General features: G+C 41.3%; 1 protein-coding gene across 5 annotated transcripts in view; it reads left to right on the forward strand.

Moving 5' to 3' along the window:
- Ac13E (Adenylyl cyclase 13E) overlaps window positions 1-21357 on the forward strand; it is a 270901-nt gene that overhangs the window by 239247 nt on the left and 10297 nt on the right. For 4 of the 5 annotated variants that reach the window (XM_070535151.1, XM_065451068.2, XM_065451067.2 and 1 more), the window contains 3 exons: window positions 271-428; window positions 5124-5249; window positions 12179-12259. In XM_070535151.1, coding sequence (XP_070391252.1) covers window positions 271-428; window positions 5124-5249; window positions 12179-12259 — 365 coding nt within the window. The remainder of the gene's footprint in view (window positions 1-270; window positions 429-5123; window positions 5250-12178; window positions 12260-21357) is intronic. The other variant, XM_065451070.2, reaches the window with a different exon arrangement.

Consider the following 21357-nt stretch of genomic DNA (forward strand, 5'->3'; position numbering starts at 1 on the left):
TTCTGTGTGTATGTTTTAATGTGCCTGCACAGAGCACTAATACTGTCAGTATTACACATGCTCTTGAGGCAACTGGAAATGATTTGTAGAATTTGAGCACATTTGCAGAATTTGAATTTGAGTCTGTTCAATCATGTGAACAACAGGTTGTGCACTGCAGTGCATCGCATTTTTCCTTGACACTTAACACATGTAAAATTGCATGTTGTTGTTTAAGGATGTGCGGGGTCTTTTGTGGGTTCTGAGGTTGTTCTAACTTTGTATTCTTAGATCGCAAGACCTACTTCATCAGAGGCCGCAAGCCAACAGCATTCGACAAGGCGCAACAGATGGCGTCACGACATTCCTGGCCTCACACCATTGGTTTTATAGAAACCACAAAGACCATTGACACTCGAAAAGTCAGCTGCCCAGCCCACCAACCTGGGGTAAGAGCAAATTCTGTGTTTTTTTTTCTGTTGTTACTTATAGGTGCTTGAAAGATGCTCTCAGTGGATGTCTGTAGTACAATCAAGTTATAATGCGCTACTCTTTCCTAAAATACTGCCGACCACGGTTGGTGATAGCTTCAAAATTTCGTGGCAAATATGCTGCTGTTCAACTGTTAGTGAATTTGCATAGAGACGCCAGTCAATTATGTTCACTCAATTCCATTACATCACACAGAAGATGTATGTCTTTCAATACTGACCTTTCTTGTAAACTGTTCTTTATTGCGGAAGCATAGAGAGCAGGTGGCAGTGCAGTTTTGTTGGTGAAACTTGTACTGAATTCTTACATTTTTACCAAGTGTTGTAACTTGCTGTTCATCATTCTATTCTAATCGAGCTATCATAGGGTGAGATTCTTGCATTTTGTGCAGCTTTGACTGCCTAGAACACTGGAGCAAATGCAGCTTGATGTGCAGTATGTGAGAGCTAATGTTTGCTTCATCTTGGTGAAAGTGAGCTCTGGAGATGTTTAAGTAGATGTTCAAGTATAATTAAGTAGACAGGATACTAGAGACCCGCACCTCCACCTGTGGGCCAGTTTGCATGGCAGCCATTTAAGTTACTCTGTGAATTGCTGGTCATGTGATTGTGTTTATTTCCTCGAACAGGAAGCAGTTGCATACATATTGACGCATCTCTTCTATATGGACAACAAAGACAATGATGGGAGCTTTAGTAGGCTTCATCTTGTGCATCAGCCTAGCAGAAATTAGAAGACGAAGAAGTCATCTCTAGGCTTGGCTACTAAAACAAGCTGTTTTTGTTATACATGTCCTCGTCTTCTATCTTTGTTGCACCGTGACACTGGTGAAGGTGCTGGGTACAGGAACCCAATGGTCCAGACCCCTCCTGGGAGCCGTTCATCCAGCCTGGACACTCTGTCGCCCGCTGCAATGCCTGTGCATCGTTTCAGTTGTCAATTGCAAAGCCTTGTCCTGGAGCTCAGCCCCCTGCAGGAACCTTCTTCCAGACATATTAGGCAAAAGAGAGGAAAATACTTAATGTGTGTGTGCGTGCATGTGTGTGTGAGAGAGAGAGAGAGAGCCCGAAAGCGTCCATTTGTCCAGCCTGCCACAGGTAACCCTTCTTCAACCACGAGTTCCCCATCACTTTCACGGTGGCACCTTTGAAGATGTCGAACACTGGCTTGACCAGTTTGAGCACATCGCCAAGAACAATGAGTGGAGTTCTAAACAAAAGCTCACCATTGTCTATTTTGTAGCGCTCGTATGTAAACAAAGAAGGCAGTTTATTGACCTGGAGTGACTTCTGCCAACAGCTCCTTGACACCTTTGCGAGTGTCGACCGATGTGACCATGCCCAGCAGCTAATTGAGTTACAGGTTGAGAAACCCTACGAAACCGTTGCAATGTTCGCTGAGAACATGGTCCGTCTGTGCCGTAGAGTCGACCCAAACATGACAGATGATAAGAAGTTAAGCTACCTCATGCGCGACGTGAAAGAGTAGTTCACTGGACTAGTGTGCGATCCACCAAGTATCCTGGCTGATTTTATCAAGGAAGCTACTGCTATTGAGCAAACACTTTGTCAACGATGCAGGCAGTAGGATCACTTGTCTAGCAGCAACGAGATCAACGCAGCCACCATCACTGCTGACAACTTGGAGCTCTCTGCGCGATCTGATTAGAAACATTGATCACGACTACGACAGTGGAACCTCCAGTGGTGTCTGTTGCCAATGTCATATGTGACGAAATCAGGCAAGCATTCTCATCTCTGAACCTTAGTCCAGAGCCGCATTCCATAAACTGCGCCCCGCAGTCTGACGTTCACCAGCTGTTATGTCATACCGCCGTACTGCCAGCCGTCAACTGCCACACCTTGGTCATCCCAGGAAAAACCTCCGAGACGTCCGCAGTTTTGGAAAACAAATATATGGCGAACTGCAGATCGGTGCCCACTCTGTTTCAACTGCAATGGTGTTGGCCTCATTTCCCGCCATTGCTGGCATCATGACGTACCGTTTCGCCCTCACCGCCCATGGTTTGACAGTCAGTGTGCCAACGACAACTACTCGCTACACCGCCAAGCTCCTTTTCAAGGGCGTCCAGCCACCCGCTCTCATTTTGACGATCGCCGAGCCAATGACAAGGAGTCGCTGCCAAATCACCAGGTCGACATGGGCCATTGGTCATGATCTCCTTCTCCCGCACATTCATCTGCGTCAATATGCTGCACTTTCACTGACCTCAGGGTGAAGAGACCTAGCCCACGCTGGGGAAACTAAATGCTAGAGGTAAGGTAGCAAGTTGTCACGACGATAAAGAGTCCGCGTTACTTCCACCACAGGACGCTATGAAGCTGATGAGCCGTAACAGCGACGAAGTTGTAAGCGAAGACCTTATTGTTTTTGTTGACGGGCAGCAAGCAACAGCTTTGGTCGACACTGGTGCTGACTTCTCCATAATAAGTCCAGACGTCGCAGTTTGTCTCAGGAAAGTAAAGATGCCATGGACAGAGCCCCATATAAGGACTGCAGAAGGCCAGTTACTGATGCCTGCCGGACGATGTATGGCGAGAGTCAACATAGGAGGTGCATCTTTCGTTGCCACTTTCGTTATTCTTGACGCGTATTGTAAAGACTTGATTATAGGAATAGACTTTCTGAGAAAGTATGGTGCGGTCATCAACATCCCAGACCGTTTGGTAACATTTTATCATGACCCTGATTAAGTTGATTGCTTAGAACCACCACGCAACTCGTTACACCTCAGTGATGACGACGTTGTCATCCCACCTCGGTTGTGCACCCTTGTTTCTGTGGCGTGCGACGTGCTGTTCAATGGGGAAGGAGCTGCAGACCAAATAACCCCGCTGTTATTTACTCAAGATATTTCAGTTGCATGAGGTATCGTCAACGTCGTTAATGGGCACACAGATTTGTTGCTGACAGATTTCAGCATCGAGCGTCGCCACCTTCCCAGGGGTACGGTTGTGGCCTATATCGACGGTAATGCAGATGTTCAGGGCTGCTTTTCAATGCTTGAAGAAGTATCTGCATAAGATCTGTCTCCTGTTCTTGGCGTCAGCACTACCTTGCCGCAAGAAGAATGACAAAAACTCCTCGCATTACTAGCCAATTTCCAGGACTGCTTTGCATCAACAAGGCCAGACCAATTCACCAGAACCCTTGTCGTGTGGTTCTGAAAGAATGTGAAGCGATACAGGAGCAAGTAACTAGAATGCTCGAAGAAGACGTTATTAAACCGTCAAAGAGCCCCTGGGCATCGCCTGTAGTATTAGTCCAGAAGGACGGTAGCCTGCGTATTCGTGTCGACTACCACAAGCTAAATGGGGTTACAAAGAAAGATGTCTACCCACTCCCACATATAGATGACTACCTCAACCGGCTTCAACACTCTCTTTAGTTTTCCTCAATGGACTTGAAAAGGGGATATTGGCAAATCGAGGTGGACCCGAGAGACTGAGAAAACCGCTTTTGTGATGCCAGATGGACTGTACGAATTTAAAGCTTTGCCCTTTGGTTTGTGCTCTGTGCCTGCAACTTTCCAAAGGCTCATAGATACTGTGCTATAGGGCTGAAGTGGAAAACCTGCTTGGTCTATGTCGACAATGTCACTGTGTTTTCTGCAACGTTTGACGAGTACCTGCAATGACTGAAAGTGGTTCTGCAAGCCATCCGGTTGGTAGGCCTCACTCTCAAGCCACAAAAATGCCACTTTAGCTCTGAGGAACTGCAGTTCTTTGTCATGTCAGTCATGCTGGTGTTCATCCCAATCCTGACAAAATTGCCGCCATCGCACAATTTCTTATACTCTGTGACAAGAAAGCTGTCAGGCGCTTTCTGGGCCTCTGCATGTATTATCGTCAGTTTATCGCAGATTTTGTACAGATTGCATCGCCACTAACTCACCTCACAAGAGATGACGTGGTGTTTGTGTGAGGCGAGGCACAGAAAACTGCATTTTATGAGCTGAGGCAATAGCTACAAACACCTCCAGTACTTGCCTACTTTGACGAAGCAGCCCCTAAAATGCTTCACACTGATGCTAGCAATCTTGGTCTGGGAGCAGTGCCCATGCAGTTGCAGGACAACGCTGAAAGGGTGATTGCCTGTGTAAGCAGAATGCTCTTGCACACAGAAGCCATTTACTCGACAACTGAAAAGAAATGCCTTGCTGTGATGTGGGCGGTTATGAAATTTCACCCATATTTCTACAGACAGCCTTTAAAAGTTATGAGTGATTATCATTCACTATGCTGACTGACAAACCAGAAAGATCCTTCTGGGCGACTAGTGCGCTGGAGCCTCAGGCTGCAAGAGTTCGACATGATGGTTGTCTTCAAGTTGGGGAAAAGACATACAGATGCTGATAGCCTGTTGTGGTCACTGATAAAGTTGACTGCTTCATCGCATGAAGACAAAATGCCATTCCTCCATGTTCTTGATACGGCCGCCATTGCACACCAACAACATGACCCTGAGTTGCTTGCCCTTATTAATTTCAACATAAAATATCAACATTCCAGAAGTTCAGTTCTGACAATAAAAGCTGTATTACATGGTTTCAGGAAAGATAAATTGCTGTCGTAGTCCAAGCAGACTAGAGGATCTATGTGTTCATGTAACTATCTTTAACATTTTTCCAGGACATTGAGGAAGAAGAAGTTGCTCCCATGCTACCCCCTGTCCACCGCCACAGCAGCCTCTCAACGCTGAACAGTAGCCGCAAAGATTCGGGCATTCGGAGCAGGCAGAGCAGCATTCAGGACACAGTCAGTGTGACTTTCTACTCTAAAACACTGAATCCTTATTGCTCATTATTCGTCTTTTCTTTTACCTTTGCGGCCTCCTTGTGCTTCGATGTTCTGAGTAGAGATGCGCAATAGTGAGCAAAATGATATGATATTAATGTTTCCTGTGAAAAATTGCTTACATTTCTAAGCTATTAGTTTTTTTTTTCAATTATGTCAAACAAGGTGTACATTGCTGCTTCCAAGGAGCTGAGATGTTTAACTTTTAAGTAGTTATGATGCTGTAAATCTCCATTTTCCACTTTGTTTATTTTGTATGAGGCTCACTGTTTCCCACATTTCCGTGTTTGTGTGCGTGTGGATGCATCCACGTTTTTTTTTTCTTTTCTCTCCTTTGATCTCTTTAATATATTAAACTTGCAGCAGCATGCCAAGCCTTACTCTCGGCTAACCTCTCCAGTTATTGTTAAAATTTCTCTAACCAGCGTGCGCATATTTTCACATGGTGGTTGATGCATATGGTGGCCTTGTTATATGATCTTGGAGTCCATAAGCTGTGTGCATGATGGGCGGGCTGTGTGGTGCGAATAGCAAACTTGGCAGTGAATGTTCAGGAGGCTATTGCCCAAGGCTAGCGGTCTGACCTAACACAGTGCCAGCTTTATCAGCAGTTTAGCTCAGAGGACCCAAGGTACAATATGTCGTATCTCTTTGTTCGCTGCTGTAGGTATCTAATTTGTTGATATTTCTCTTTAAACTCACAGTGGTCTGCAAAGGAAGTATTGAGTATAGGCAATGCACATGGCTTACTTTAATTTGGTCACAAAGTCAGCAAGAATGAGATTAAGCCGTGTGCACCACAATTGGAGTGTATGAATCTGGCATTTGAGTTTCATGACAATCTTGACGGTGTAGAATGTAACAAGCATAGAGTTTCCTACAAAAATTACTAGAGCGAGCTCTGGTGCTAGTATCTGTGGGAGCAGCAGTTGTGGCGGTTCAGCCAGCATGGGAATGATTAACATTGCATGGATTTACCTAAGCTTCACCCTTCTCGCTTCATGTGACTTTGTGACTGCAGATTGATCATTTGCAACGACATATTACATTGTAGATGCAACAATACGCAATGGTTACGAATGTGAGCAGAGACTAATTGCCTTGCTGCCTGTAGAAAACTATCAGTTCTTGAAAGTTTTGAAAGATAAAGTGTATTAAATATCGGTTCAAGTATGTTTGAAGACACAAGCATGAACACTAGACAAATCCATGTACTAGCCATCATTTACATGGATGGTGCTCTCTGGCCTTATATGCTCTCGCACCAATAAAGTCTAATAATAATAGTAATCATCTTTTCCGTGGCAGCTGAACGATCGCTAGGCCGGAGTTTCCTCTGGTAATTTCTGTAGGAAATGGTGGTAGTAAGAGCACAGGGGATGTAGCTGAGCAGGTGCAAGCCAGCACCTGTGCAAGCTATTTGGCATCCCACTCAGCAGTGCTGTGGTATTACAAGCAAGCTTACAATGGTTTACTAATAGCTACCCATTCTACCAAGGCACATTTACTGGTCTCTGGTCTTGTCAGCGATGGCCCTGTGCATTCTCACTATCCTAAAAAATTACGCAGTTTACGTGCTGCGCTTATATTCTTCAGAACATTTCTTTCTCTTGTGCAGCCTCTATGTAGACCTGTGGATGCAGTAAAATATTGCAATAAAGTTCATGTTAAATATGATTATGAGCTTTACACGAATGCCTCATTTTGAAAAGTAGGTTTTTGACATTGCACATTCTTACTTACATGAATTCAATATTTTATCTGGGCCAGATCCTTCCCTTCATATCAGATCATGTTTGCTGGTATGGCAATGCTTGCATTCTAACCACTGGTCATTTTGTGCTTTTAGTAACATTTGTAATAAGGGCAGCAACTGTGCCTTTCTTTATATTAGATTTCAGAAAAGTGGGTTGTTGTTTGGGCTATATGACAAATGTTTTTAAGCACATAAATCAGACGCCATTTAATTGAACTGAAAGAGATTGGGAAATGTTTTTCACCTCAATGGAAGTGATCCACATACTCAAAATCTATTACTGGTGCACCAACATATCAACAACACGAAAACATGCCATAGAGCAGACATAGAAAGACGTTTTTTTTATTTGCATGATGCAGTGCATTGTTTTATGCACTCTTACTCCAACTATTGGAGTAGTTGTTACTAGCCAACACTGTGTAAATCTGCACAATGTCATCCAGATTTCACTTAGCTTGCTCACAATTCCTTCAGTGCCCTGATGTTGAAAACACGCACAAAATTATTTAAGGAGTTATCAACTGCATCATGTGGGAACACAGCTGGTTGTTGTGGCTCCTAGGAAGTGTGCTCACCATAATTATCAGCCTGCAGAGGCACCTCGAGCACCTCCTCAATCTTTGTTTTTGTGGCTAATAAATATTAGTAATTGGAAAGGTGTTTGATTCTCAAATTTTCTGTATGTTGGCATCATTGTGCCATCTTGGAGCCCCTTAGACTATGGGCATCATGTTGCAGTTAATATTGAACACGACTGTATCTCATGCTGCTATCACATGTGCAGTCTTTATCTTCAATACATCTTTGAAGTTTTAAAAATTTTAGCTTTTTATTAGTGTTACATTGCTGCACTTGTGATTCATCCTCCTGTCTCGGCAGAACAAGTAATGGTGGCAAAAGGATGTAACACATTTCTGATAGAGCAGATGTTGTAAATGTAGCCTTGAGGAGAAAGAAAAACTATGAATATACAAATATAATTAGCTGTGTCTGTAATGGAGCTGAAAAGATACATTTATGTTATTAATACTAGTTGTTTCCCTTTTATCTAAATTACTCGCATAGCTTGACTTATTTTGCCTAATGTTTTATGCTTGGTTCCTTAAACAGACAAGCGCAAGCATGCCCAAAAACGAGTTCTTTAGCACTTTAATATTGTTTGGCTCAGCCCACTGTAGAACAGAACAATGACGGCATTAACACAGCTGCTTCGTTTGCTCTATTATTTTATGTGGCAGGGCTGCTGAATAACAAAACTTATCAAGATGGAATATTGCAGGAGTTTCTTGCTGCTAATCTGCTATGGCTAATTGATTTTGTTTTTTCTTAGTATTGTGATGTTGACCTGGAATATTTTGTGATCATCTGTGCTTAGCACTGATAGTCAAACATATATTTGTATATGATGAAATAGTCTTATCATAAGTCCTACAATTTATAACAAGAGCAACGTGTCTGGCATGTGTTATGAAACGTTCCCTTGGTTAAAAAGTTGACGTCATTGGAATTTCGTGAGTCTAAGCCTTACGCTTAGGCAGATTCAAAGCTTGTGCTCATTTTAATGATGGCTGTTAGATATCTGGTCGTCATGCGCTTCATATTTGGCTATGCAGAACTACTTTTTTGTTTTGTTTTTGAGACTGGCACCAAAGAAGCGAAAAAAATTTATGTACAATGTAGAGGTGTGGGCAATGCTGCCAACCTCAGGAGCTACATAACTGCCAACTTGGTCTAAATAAAGATGGGGGGGGGGGGGGGGGAATTCCCTAGGTTATAGTAGATTTTTGCAAGCACCATGGAATCGTTGACAAGGCTGTCATCATTTATGCTATGTTTTGTGCAAGGACGAATTTGCTCAGATTTCTATGCAAGTGACAACAAATTTTGTGGGGAAGTTGCTTATTAACTTGTTTTAGAACTTGAATAGTTTAGTCATTGTTCTGAAGCTGAAACGATGTCTCATTTCATGTTCTTATGCTTTCAGCGGTATTTATTAGCACAGTGTCCAACCATTGGCAAAGAATGAAGTGAAAGCTAACCAAGATTACCTTGTGTGCTTTCACAGTACGGAGGCATTGTTTATTTTTTTCTGCAACGACTCACTATATTGGTCGACAAATGCGATAAAGCTCAAAGTATATCAATGCGGACGATAAAAAAGGTGACACCAGCGTTAACTCCATTTCTTGATTAGTAGCTGAGGGTGGAAGGCAAACTTCCTTGCATCCAGCAAGATTTCTCGAGATTTGAGATGTTTACCCTTTTCATCAAACAAGGCTCACAATGTCTGCATTTAAAGAAATTTCTATAGTGTTTGCAGCGCTGGGTGCAAGTTATACATAAATGCCTTTAGGTATGGGCTTCACAGCAGTAACAAGTGCCTTTCCGTGAAGCCACATCCCCACTTGAAGATACAGCATCAGTGAAAAGTGGTGATTATCTATTCAGTAACGCAATCAAAACATACGGATTGATGGAGCTTCACTTTATGCCAAAAATTGTGTGAAGTTACTTTCTTTAAATATTAATTTTTTTTTGTATGCATGCATTGGTTATGTGCCTGGATTATTTCTCTTTATATTTTACTAAGTTTGTAAGATGCAAGTTGTTAGTAGTAGTGGGCTGTACATGTGACAACATGTGTTGCCTGCTGAATCGTAAGTTCAGTAGTGCAGACAGCATGCAGAAATCATGCTGACTGTGGGCAATCTATGGATCAATCAATGAATCAAATAAAATGAGCTTTATTTATACACCTAAAGACATAAAAACAGCATACATATAAAGTAATGCATGTAGCAAGTACACTAATTGTCGTACTCACACATACATCTCTTTTCTGCGGAATTTGAATGTCTGCATGCAGACAGCTAGAGATTATTCATACTTAGATAACTCATAATTTCATGTAATTTAAACAATAAAAATTTTCATTGGCTATCTTTTTTTTGTGTATTCATAGGCCGCTTAATTAGTTTTAGTTTGGCTTTAATTATTTTGAGCTTCTTTGCCTCACCAAATCAAAGTACTAGTACAAAAGTTGCTGAGGATGGATCTTTCCTTTTGTATTCATAGGACACCTAATTAGATTTCATCTGGCTTTCATTAGGTTGAGCTTCTTTGCCTGACCAAACCATAGTAGTACAAAAGGCGCTGAGGATGGATGCTGCATGATTAAAAAATTACATTCGTTGCAATTTTTTTCTCAACATTTGTTATGCTCATGATATAATTAGACATCATCACTATCAGCATATTTTTTATGTATGTGCACTGCAGGATGAGAACCTCACCCAGCGAGCTCCAATTATCCCTGTCTTGTGCTAACTGATTCCAACTTGTGCCTGCGAATTTCCTAATTTCATTGCTCCACCTAATTTTCTGCCATCCTTGACTGCACTTCCCTTTCTTTGGGACCCATTCTGTAACTTTGAACTTAGATGGTCCACTGGTTATCTGCCCTACGCATTACATGGCCTGCCCAACTATAATATCGGCTATCCCCGTTTACTCTCTGATCCACACTGCTGTCTTCTGTGTCTGCCCAGTGTCTGCCCCATATGTTAGCACTGGTAGAATGCAATGATTGCATACTTTTCTTTTCAACAAGAGTGGTAAGCAGTAAGAATTTTAGACATATACTCAGTTATGCTGGAACATCTAATGACTCCTGAATGGTAAGCAGTTTCATAGAGTTATCAATGGCCTTATGTGTGTGCACACTTTGAATTAGTGATAGTTCTTTAACTGGATGCAAAGAGGTTTGCTTTCTGTGTAAATTTGCACAAATATTAGACTGCTGTTTTGTCTTGAATTGCGTTTGTCCACTGATTAATAATTTCAATTTCAAATTGTTCATGTAAGAGCTTGGATTCTGAAGAACACATAATTGTTATATTAATTGCACCTAATAGAGACAGCGCTTCACACCCAGTGTAGCATGGCAAAGGTGGGTACCGTTTGCATAATTATTACTGTATAGATAGTGTAATAGCTGCATTTGTTGAACTATTTTAACGCCCTAACACTATTGTACACCCAATAATTATGTCTTCCAAGCATCTAGTCATTTAAGAGTTGTAATGAGTTTCTCGTAAAAATGAGGACTGCACTTACATGGGCTGCAGTTGCAGGAGGTGCAGAATGATATTAGTGCAATAAGAATATCAGGATTTCTGTTTTCTTATCGTTTTCTGCATCTAGAGAGAAAATACTCCTTGAAAGGTGCTTGGAGATTCTTTTCCACTGTGCATCAGCTCTTTGTGCGACGCATCTCAGCCTGTTGCTCAATGCACCAAGCACAATGATTTTCCAACTTACTCCACTCTTAATTGGCAGATTGGTAGCAATATTTGATGTTTTGTATTTTCGTTTCAAGTTTTCATTCATTTGAGACAAAAAAAGAAGAAGTAAGGAACAATCTATTTGCGCACTAATTCTTACCTTGCTAGTTGAGTTTTTTAAATAGCTGCTCTACCAACCTTAGGTGAGAAATTGTAGCACCCAACTACCCTGCCCACCCCAGACGTAAGACTGCTCAAAAATAGGAGAAAGTGAAATTTTACCCATGTTTAACGTACATCCACAATGTTTATGAGGCAAAAGAACCATTGAAATCTGAAGAAGGCAAAGAAGTTCTCAAGCTGTAGCCATATTTATATGTTGGTGTAATATTGTGCCTTGCCAATGCTATCAGCTCCAGATTCATGTGAGCCTATACAGTGTATACAGTGGTGTTATTTTGTAGGGACAAATGTGTTTACTTTTGTGAAGAAACTTGAGGCTGAAAAAAATACATGCGTAATGTTTTTGTCATGAAGTAGCCACACCCTTGCTTCTTATGCAAAAGCAAGTAAAGGAAAGAACTGCATGTGTTATGTGATTTTATATGGTATTGCTATTGGTGTTATTGTATTCATGTTAAAACATTGTCTCTGATTGCATGACATTTCTGGTGACACTGTACTACCTGCATTCTGCAGTGCATGGTTGAAATGGGAAAGTGCCTTGATGGATGCAATTTAGCGAGCATGTGTATTGTTGTGCCTACACTACAGACTCATCATTCATGCTGTTTTGCCGTGTGCAGCATGTCTGCCTGCTTAACCTTCTGCTGTTTTTGCTCGTACAGATGCCGCGGCAAGCTAAGGCGCTACGCTTTAATAACAATGTTCCTGTGTTTGTCAGCATGTGGCAGGTGAACATCGTAAAGGTATACCCTTATGCCATGTCAACATTCTTGTGCACATATATTTTTTTCTTTTTTGTTTGCACAAAGCACAGCACATGAGGGCATGCGATGTTCTTGTAAAAAGGGGAACTGGCGAGTCCTACAGGACAGTGAGTAAGGAGAGCTTTCAGAAATAAATGTGTTTGGATGTTGTGATGCTCATAGGCCTTTAGTATATGTGTGTGTTGAATGCCACCTGCACATACAGGCCTGCAAAAATATCACCAGGGCACCTGCAGCAGACAAAAACACAACCATGTCACTTTAAATGGGAAGCCTGGCACAAAAGAAAAAATTCACATTCTAAAGCACATGCTTGTAAGAGACACCATAGCAGGAGGAGTTAGCAGCAGTTCGTGTTCCAGCAGTTGAACAACAATTTTAATGCGACAGCATTAATGGCCTCATGTTGCAGAAAATCTGGTGTCGGTGTCAGCGTTAGTGGAGTTGTCCATGAGCAAACATTTCTGAATATATTTAGGTATATCTATATGCTATGCCTTGCTCTACGACATGCAGTATATGTGGGTTGTATTGCTGCACCATTCTATCATTAAAGTTGCTCATAACTTGCCTTACATTCTTTACAATGTTATTCCTCGGAATTATGCGAATGACAGCCCACAAAAAAAATGTCATGAAACAAAACACCGACAGGGCATGCCTTTTATGTTAAGTCTTCTCATACTTAAAAACTAAAAGTGCAAAACAACAACAGAAACCTAGAAATGATGTAATTTTCTTGGCGTGGCTGTGCACTACTTCCAGGATCAGCCCATGTAAGAGGCCGCATTTCTACCAGAAAGCTTGCCTTCGTGCGTAGCATTCGCTGCCAGTGTTTCCCAGTAAATATTACGGTTACGTAAGCTGCAGTTGCCTGGGAAGCATGAGAAGCAGTCGGGGAACTTTGAATGCTATCGCGTTCCGCTCTTAAAGGTGCAGCTTATGCACCCTCCAAGTTTTTCGGGTTGCAGCTGCCTGTAATGTCAAGATTTGTCAAGAACTTCCTGTGCCATCGAGGGGAGGGTGAAGCAAAAGGCACAAACAGCTCGATGCACAGCCCTGCCTCTTACACAATTTGGCATAGGTTTGCATAGTAGATGCGTGTGTTAATAGCAGTTGAGGTGAACATAAGAATAACTACAGCAAGTAGCATAAACATGACATGTTGCAGTTCAGAACCAAAAAATGTGTGTATGACCGTTTTTTAAATTTTACTAGTATGCAAAGTTTACATCACTGCAACTTATCCAGTGTGCAGTTCTTATACTTTGTGAGCCAGTACAACACAGTTGCCCTTTGTTGAGATAGCGCATGCCCTTTTTGCAAGCCTTTTTTTGCACAACAAAGCAGTCGGCACTCTTGCACAGCATCTTTGATTCTGGTGCTCAATTGTGCTGCCGATTCTTGCAAAGCTCTAGTGTGAATCTTTCATTTCCGTCAGAGTTCGATGCAATGGATGGATGTTGATGTATGTCGATACTGTTGCTACAACTTTGCATTCACACATTTGACTCGGCAATCCCATTCTGCCCTTTGCATTTTTCACTGTGCATTTCTCATGGTTGTCGAAATTGCTTTAGCCAACTGCATGGACATGTGCAATCTGCATATGACATATACATAACTTATGGTTCTACCTCACTGATTGCATGCAGTTGAAATGCACTGATTATCTCATTCAGGAAAGAAAAAATTCGGTGTCGGCAGTGCACTATACTGTGGTGTCCATATGCCAATTCATTAATGTAAGTTACCGTAGTTTAACAAATATAACACAAGTTTCTTTTTTGCAAGCAACATTTGAACAATCTATCCCACCATTTGTCTTATCTGTGATAACTTTCGCGTACCAGCCAACCATTCTATCCACTTGTAATTTAAAATGAGCACACTTGAGGGAAAACAAGCACTGCAGTTCAACCACCATGGGAATGATGGGATGCACAGGCTTCAGCTTGGCAGTTGCCGACTTTGCATGCTGTCCCACAGATTCATTTCTATGACTCAGAGTTTTTTTCCTCTGGCTGAATTTTCCCATTTTATTGTAGCTTGGTAACATTGTGCTCTTATAGCAAAGTTGCACGTAATTTTACATGCATTTTGATTCCATATTTTCTTTCTTTGAAGCAGTGATTTCATACAGGTGTGGTATGAGTAGTGAGCATTGATTAATTCAGCAGACGATCAGAGCCTATGAAGAAGAACTTGCAACTGTGCCGTGGTTCACTATATATCTAGAACATTTGTAGTGATAGAAACTATAATATAAAATGTTTCGCGTATTACGTTGGCACTTTTGTCGTCAGAGAGGGAATTATCACAGCTGTATTTACACTGCATGTTTAGCCATCAGCTGGGCTGAAATTATTCTTTTAGTTCCCATAATTCCAAATCCGATTGAAAGACCACTGAAGAAACCTGCATAGGCACTAATGGGCCAGATTTACTCAAGTTTTGAAAATTGGTAAGTTGCGAAAAGTGTTAAGCACCTTATTTGTGAAAGAAATGGCCTCTAGGCCTTGCATAGTATTCTGCATGTAAACTTCCAAACATAGCTAGAGTGGTAACTGGTGCAATACTGTGCAACAGCAGTAACTGGGCAAGACTGGCAGTGGGCCTGGCTCTCTTCTTGAACTTTTCTTAAGTGACATTGCTCATAGGCAGTGCCAAAAAAATTAGTACAGATGATAGAGAGCATAATTGATTTGTTCAGAACTACCTATTGTAAAAGCACTGGTGTATGTAATATTGTTGTTTTATTCCTCTGGTTGTGGTGGCTATGCGCAGTGTCAGGTGGCATTGTCACAACATATTTATCTACTTCAATTTTTTTTTTAAATAAGCTCCTGCATTATTTTTTGGGTCCTATTATATTTGTAAAGATACAGTAACAGAGGCAGCTTCAAACTCTGGTGTTACGTTTGTCATGCACTGTAGCTCGTGCACTAACCCATTGCACTTGTGTTGAGCACATTACCAGAAGCTTGGGATGTAGCTGTTGGGCTGCATAGTCATAGCTTGCAATGAAAAGTAATTGTAGGAGTAAACGTTCCATTTCGATAATTTTGTTATGCCAAATTCTGAGCTCACTGGTGATTGGTGAGGCTAGGAATGATTAGCTTCCCTTTCCTCTTATATATGCGCCCCTTCCACATTTGTACCACTTATTACCACTTGTTTGGTTTATAGTCTTGGTGATGAATGAAACATGATCATGCAAGCACATGGGCTTCATTATGTGCTCATATTTTTCACACTCATGTTAATAATCTTTATGTGTTAATGAATAAGTGAAAAGTGAGGATGCATGTCTTGCCTGTACTAGGGCATGGACATACATTATGCTGCGACAGTAACGCAACACTGGAGCTGTACTGTGATCACTTTCACACAATCGCTTTCACTGCCACATTTACTTTTGAGTGTTCTACAGCAGGTGCGATAAAGGGAATCTGTTGACGACACAGAAATTCTGCTGTCCACTTTGTTGAAATTCTTTTTATAAGTAGCCTAGTGTTGCGTAAATATGGGTCCCGGGCATACATGACTCTTCTAAGTTGCTGGCTTGTTTGTGCTCGAATTTTATGTACTGTATTGTATTAAAGTGTCTGAACTTCCTACCTCAGTGCTAGTCAGGATCCATTCAAGTGTAAATAAAGATATGCGTATATTACACACCAAAATAATAGGTCAATATGAAAATAACAGAAATCGAAGCAACACATTTATATAAACTGTATATGGTGCACTGCACACAAAGGCAATATAGCTAGCAAATGAAACTGAAAATAAATGAGGTTTCAATATAGCTAACAGGTGAACTTAATGACGACATGAGGCTTATATATAGTTTCTGTTCATTATGAGATATAAGTATCTTTGCAAAAAGACACGTTTTTGTAACTTTTCAGATGTTCAAGCATGAGCTAAGAAATATCATTTTAAGGCTAAATGGATGTTTTTATAATGTATCATTTCTACAAGAAGGCTATGCCAGATAGCGACTACATTACTTGTAATTGTCCTTTTACTGTAGCCATTTTCCCTTGTTAAATGAGGTAGTTGTCTTTTATTTTGTTACTGCTTTCATATCCAGCATACAAGATAATTGAATGCTCTGGATAGTTAGTGTTGATTCTATTATGAACCACTAGCATAGTTTTGTAATTCATGAAAGTGTTGAACAGCGTGACATTCAGGTATTGAAAGAGTAGTAGTGTATGAGCAGTGCAACTTGAAAAAAGTAAGAGTGTGGAGGTCTATTTCGGAGGGCTATAACTGGCTTAAATACACATGTGGTGTGTTGCACATAGGTGGCATTTTGCAGCGCATTCAGCTTAATATCATAATGCACCCAAATGTGGTATTAAACTGAATAAACTGCAAGATTCTGCTGGTGTACTAAATATGAATGCAAAGTAGGCATTGGTTTATCTTGAGGAGTCATGTGTAGCTGGTACTTCTATTTACACAACGTCAGCTATGTAATATGAAAGTTGTGCTGGCAAGAGAGGGGCTTCATTTTCTGACCTTTTCTGGCCTAGCCATTCAGTGCATGCTGAAAGTGATCGTGTCACGTTAGGATACACCACCGCTGCATGTACATAGCAAGAAGCAAGTGCGCCTGGCAATTGGTTGCTGGTCAGAGGTGCAATTGTGGCATGACCCCTGGTGCTGTGTCGATCTGATGTGCGTGTGCTCTTTGCACGTTGTGCACGGATTTGTACTGAATGAAGTAAATTAGACCAAAAGAGCAGCTTGCACAGATGTCATTCACTGCACACTTGTGTTTGGTTGGTGTGTGGCAAGCAGTATTAGGAGATAACCTGGAAGCTCCTAGTGCGAGTGTAGGAAGTGCATGAACACTGAATTGGCATGAGTCAATTCAAATGTGGGTGTTGAGGAGGGAATGCAGAAAAGACTAGCAGCAGCTGCGCAGTGACTGAGCCTGTGGTCCTTGGAATATTTAACTATTGCCTTTGCCTGTGCCTCTTTCTCTTGCCAACTTCATCAACTATTTGAAAAAGTCATCTGGCATGTTCACGTAAAGAATTTATTATTTGCTTGGCATATTCCCTTTATGACCTGTGAACGTTGAATTTCTCTGTGGGTAAGTCTGCTGATTGACATGATAAGTGCACCTTCTTCAAATGAAATTAAATGAAATCAAATCAAATCATAAACTTTATTCCAACATTTGGAATGCTGAGGGCCGTGGTCAAAAAGCTGCTACGTGGGCTTGACTAGGACCACGACCCAGTACAAATGGCAAGGACAGGCAAATACAACAATGCGAAGGTAAATTTAAGGCAAACAAAATAAGAAATTGTACATAATAGACCAAACAATAATTTCAGAATATTGTGAGTACAGATTCAATAGAAACATAATTACAATGCATGGTGTCTAACATTATAGGCAGGTGATGAATACACTGTATTTAAATAAACACATCAGTACTAAGGCTAAAATATATAAAAAGTACAAATGAGATGGACCGAATCAATCTGTGTAAACAAAAAGGTACAGCAAACATTAGTTCAACAATTGTAAAAGAAAAGTGGTAAAGTGGTAAAAACAAAATAGTACATCAAGTGTGAGTTCACCAACATACAAAAAGCGATGAAGTGCCGTAATCCATATTTTCAGATTGTTAGTTGATTCAAGTGAAACGGCAAGAGAAATCGCAGCATTTCTTTCCTGTAATTAGTGTGCATGCACGGAATATCCCACGCTTTAGAAAGCTGAGTGTTATAAATGTCCTACGCTTTAGTCTTGAAATGGTGCTTATAAATTTATCACTTCTAACACCTGTGTGGTGCCACTTCATAAGAATTGTGTGATAATAGTCTGATAATAAACTGTAGACACCCTACTAACCTCCTGTCTATGCTCAGGATGCCTGCCTAATTGATTATTATCCTGTTCATTACAAACTTTGTTGCTAACTCCAATGCCAGAGGCATACAGAATACCCTGTGGATGATACTTAACAACCCATGCTTTTGCTATATGGTAGGGATGTATGCTATCAGTGATTTCTGCAAGCTATTCCTCTGGTAGACTGTACTATATTGGAGTAGATGTAAGGAGCACATAAGTGTTTGTGCTTAAGGCCAGAGTGCACATTTGAGGGGCTGTGAAAGAGGGAGAAAGATGATTAATTAGATTTAATGTCCCAAAGCAACACTCGGACTATGAGAAATTCCACAGTGGAAGGCTTCAGATTAATTGGACGTAAATCTAAGTACGCAAGCATTTTACCCCAATTAACGGGCAGCCGCCATGTCTGGAAATTGACCCCACAACCTCGTGCTCAGCAGTAGAATGCGATAGCCACCACATGACCATGGCAAGTACAGAGAGAGAGAGAGAGAGAGATACATTTATTTGAGAAAAAGCAGAAAGGTGACCTTGACGTAAAAAACCCTCTAACCAGCAACGAAAGGTATGAGGGATGACAGTACGGACGGGCAGGCAGTTGGATGGGAATACTGCATGTACAAATGTATGTCTAGAAGGTCCATTCACGTGCCAATAATGGGAGCACTTCTTGCTCAAAGGTACAAGAAGTGCATGAATGACCTGCTTTGTTGAGACAGCCTAGCCAAGAGCCTAATAGCATGTCTTCATTAAATGGGCTGTTGCCAAAAAAGAGCTAATGAAGAGGCCAATGCTTGATGTTAAGAGGCAAGCAACATGTGTTCCACAGGTAATTGCAAGAAAATGTTGGTTTTGAGAGCGAGTAAATATACACCAACATAATAATGATGACCCATGCCAGTCAAACTCAGTGTGTGCTTAATTGCGAGATAACGAGCTGCACTCTTTCTTCCTTTTTTTCCAATTTGTTCATACAGTGCCAAAGCTTCGCAGTCCATAGCTGTGCAGACAGCTATTGTGAAAGTGAGCTGCCTCTTTCGCTTGTGTTAAATCACTTTGAGCAGAAGCTGATACCTGACTTTGCACTGCTGTGATGGTGCATTTGTGAAGTGCTTCAGAGTGCAACCTAGAACAAGCAAGGCATGCATCATTACATCCTGACTGTCCATGCATTAAATTCTTGACCATGCACTCTAATATTGTGCAGTGCATGCTGGAGGCCATGTGCTTATAGTAATGCAAGTAACATAGCACAGTAACAGCAAAGGACGAGTTGAGAAAGGACAAACACTAGCTTTCAACAAAGATTTTATTGCAGACCCTGAGGATATATATACACCCATCCAAATGTGCAGAGAAGACAAAGGCATGCTGCCATGTGCAGACTATCTCCAGAATTCAAACTCTTTCTTTGGTAGAGCCATTGATGCCCAACTGACACAATCATCTCCAGCCCGTGCGATCTCGGTAGCTTCTGTGATTTCCCTGGTCAAGCTATTGCGATGGCGATGCACGACAACAGTCTGATCAAAAAGAGGATGGCAAGGTGGCTGCGCATTACATTTTTTACAATGGCCTGGCAGTTGGCTGTTCGTAGCAATATTACTGACTTTTTGTTGTGCTCTTGCAGATGCACGTTCAAGCACCAGCCACTCTGACCAAAGTAGTGTCTTCCACACAAGAGTGGAATTCTATAAAAAACTCTCTTTTTGCAGGTGATGTAGGCATCTTTGTGCTTGATATTGCAGCATTGTTTGTGCATTCTCATAGGGCAGCTCAACTTGCACAAACTCAAAAGCTCATTTGGCACCATGAACAACACTTTGAAGTTGGAACATTGCCCTACTTTTTTTAAGATTGTGAGAAACTTTACGTAGATAGAGAATCACTGCTACCTTATTTTTGTATCTTTCTTTTTTTTACTCTCTCTTGCCTTCCGCTCTCTGTTCATCACTCATGCGCAATTCAGCCTGCCTTTAGCTACTGAGACTATAACGTGTCACTTGCCTTTGAAGGCTTTCTATCATGGAATGATTGCATGACTTACAGAGCATTCTTCCTTCTCTGGCATTTTCTGCAAGTCGTGCGACCATTTCATGGTAGAAAGCCTTCAAAGGCAATTGGCATGCTTGGAGGCGGTGGGGTATCCGAGGCACGTTATAGTCTCAGTTGCTGAAGGCAGGCTGAATTGCACATGAGTGATGAACAGAGAGCGAAAATCAAGAGAGAGTAAAAAGAAGAAAGATACAAAAATAAGGTAGCAGTGATTCTCTATCTATATAAAGTTTCTCACAATCTTGAAAAAGTAGGGCAATGTTCCGGCGTCAAAGTGTTGTTCACGGTGCCAAATGAGCTTTTGAATTTGGGCAAGTTGGGCTGCCCTATGAGAATGCGCAAATCATGCTGTAATATCAAGCACAAAGATGCCTACGTCACCTGCAAAAAGAGAGTTTTTTACAGAATTCCACTCTTGTGTGGAAGACACTACTTTGGTCAGAATGGCAGGTGCTTGAATGTGCATCTGCAAGAGCACAACAAAAAAGTCATTGATATTGTTATGGACGGCCAACTGCCAGGCCATTGTAAAGAATGTGATGCACAATCACCTTGCCGTCCTCTTTTCGATCAGAGTGTTGTCATGTATCACCATCGCAATAGCTTAAGCAAGGAAATCGCAGAAGCTGCCGAGATTGCACAGGCTGGAGATGAGTGCGTCAGTTGGGCATCAGTGGCTTTATCAAAGAAAGAGCTTGAATTCTTGACATAGTCTGCACCTGGCAGTGTATCTTCGTCTTCTCTGTGGATTCGGATGCGTGTATATATATGCTGAGGATCTTCAATAAAATCTTTGTCGAAAGTTAGCACTTGTCCTGTCTTGACTTGTCCCTCATCCTTACTGCGCTATATTACCTGCATTACGATGAATAACCAACTTGCCCAAACTTATTCCTTACTGAAGTTCATGTGCTTGTGTTATGTTTCATTTTATTTGCTGTCAAATTTAGCCTATAAAGTTTAAGGACAGTATAAATTTTTCTTTGTATTCAAAAATTATGGTTATCCATTTATGTTGAGTGGCATTTTAATAGCCTACCAGTGTACTATAGTTAACGGGCTAGTTGGTGAGAATCCATGATAGAGTGTATAAGCGCGACTGAACGAGGACATAGAAAGAAACAGATACACAGAGACAG

The sequence above is a fragment of the Dermacentor albipictus genome, chromosome 3, assembly GCF_038994185.2.
Source record: "Dermacentor albipictus isolate Rhodes 1998 colony chromosome 3, USDA_Dalb.pri_finalv2, whole genome shotgun sequence".
Taxonomy (NCBI): Eukaryota; Metazoa; Arthropoda; class Arachnida; order Ixodida; family Ixodidae; genus Dermacentor; species Dermacentor albipictus.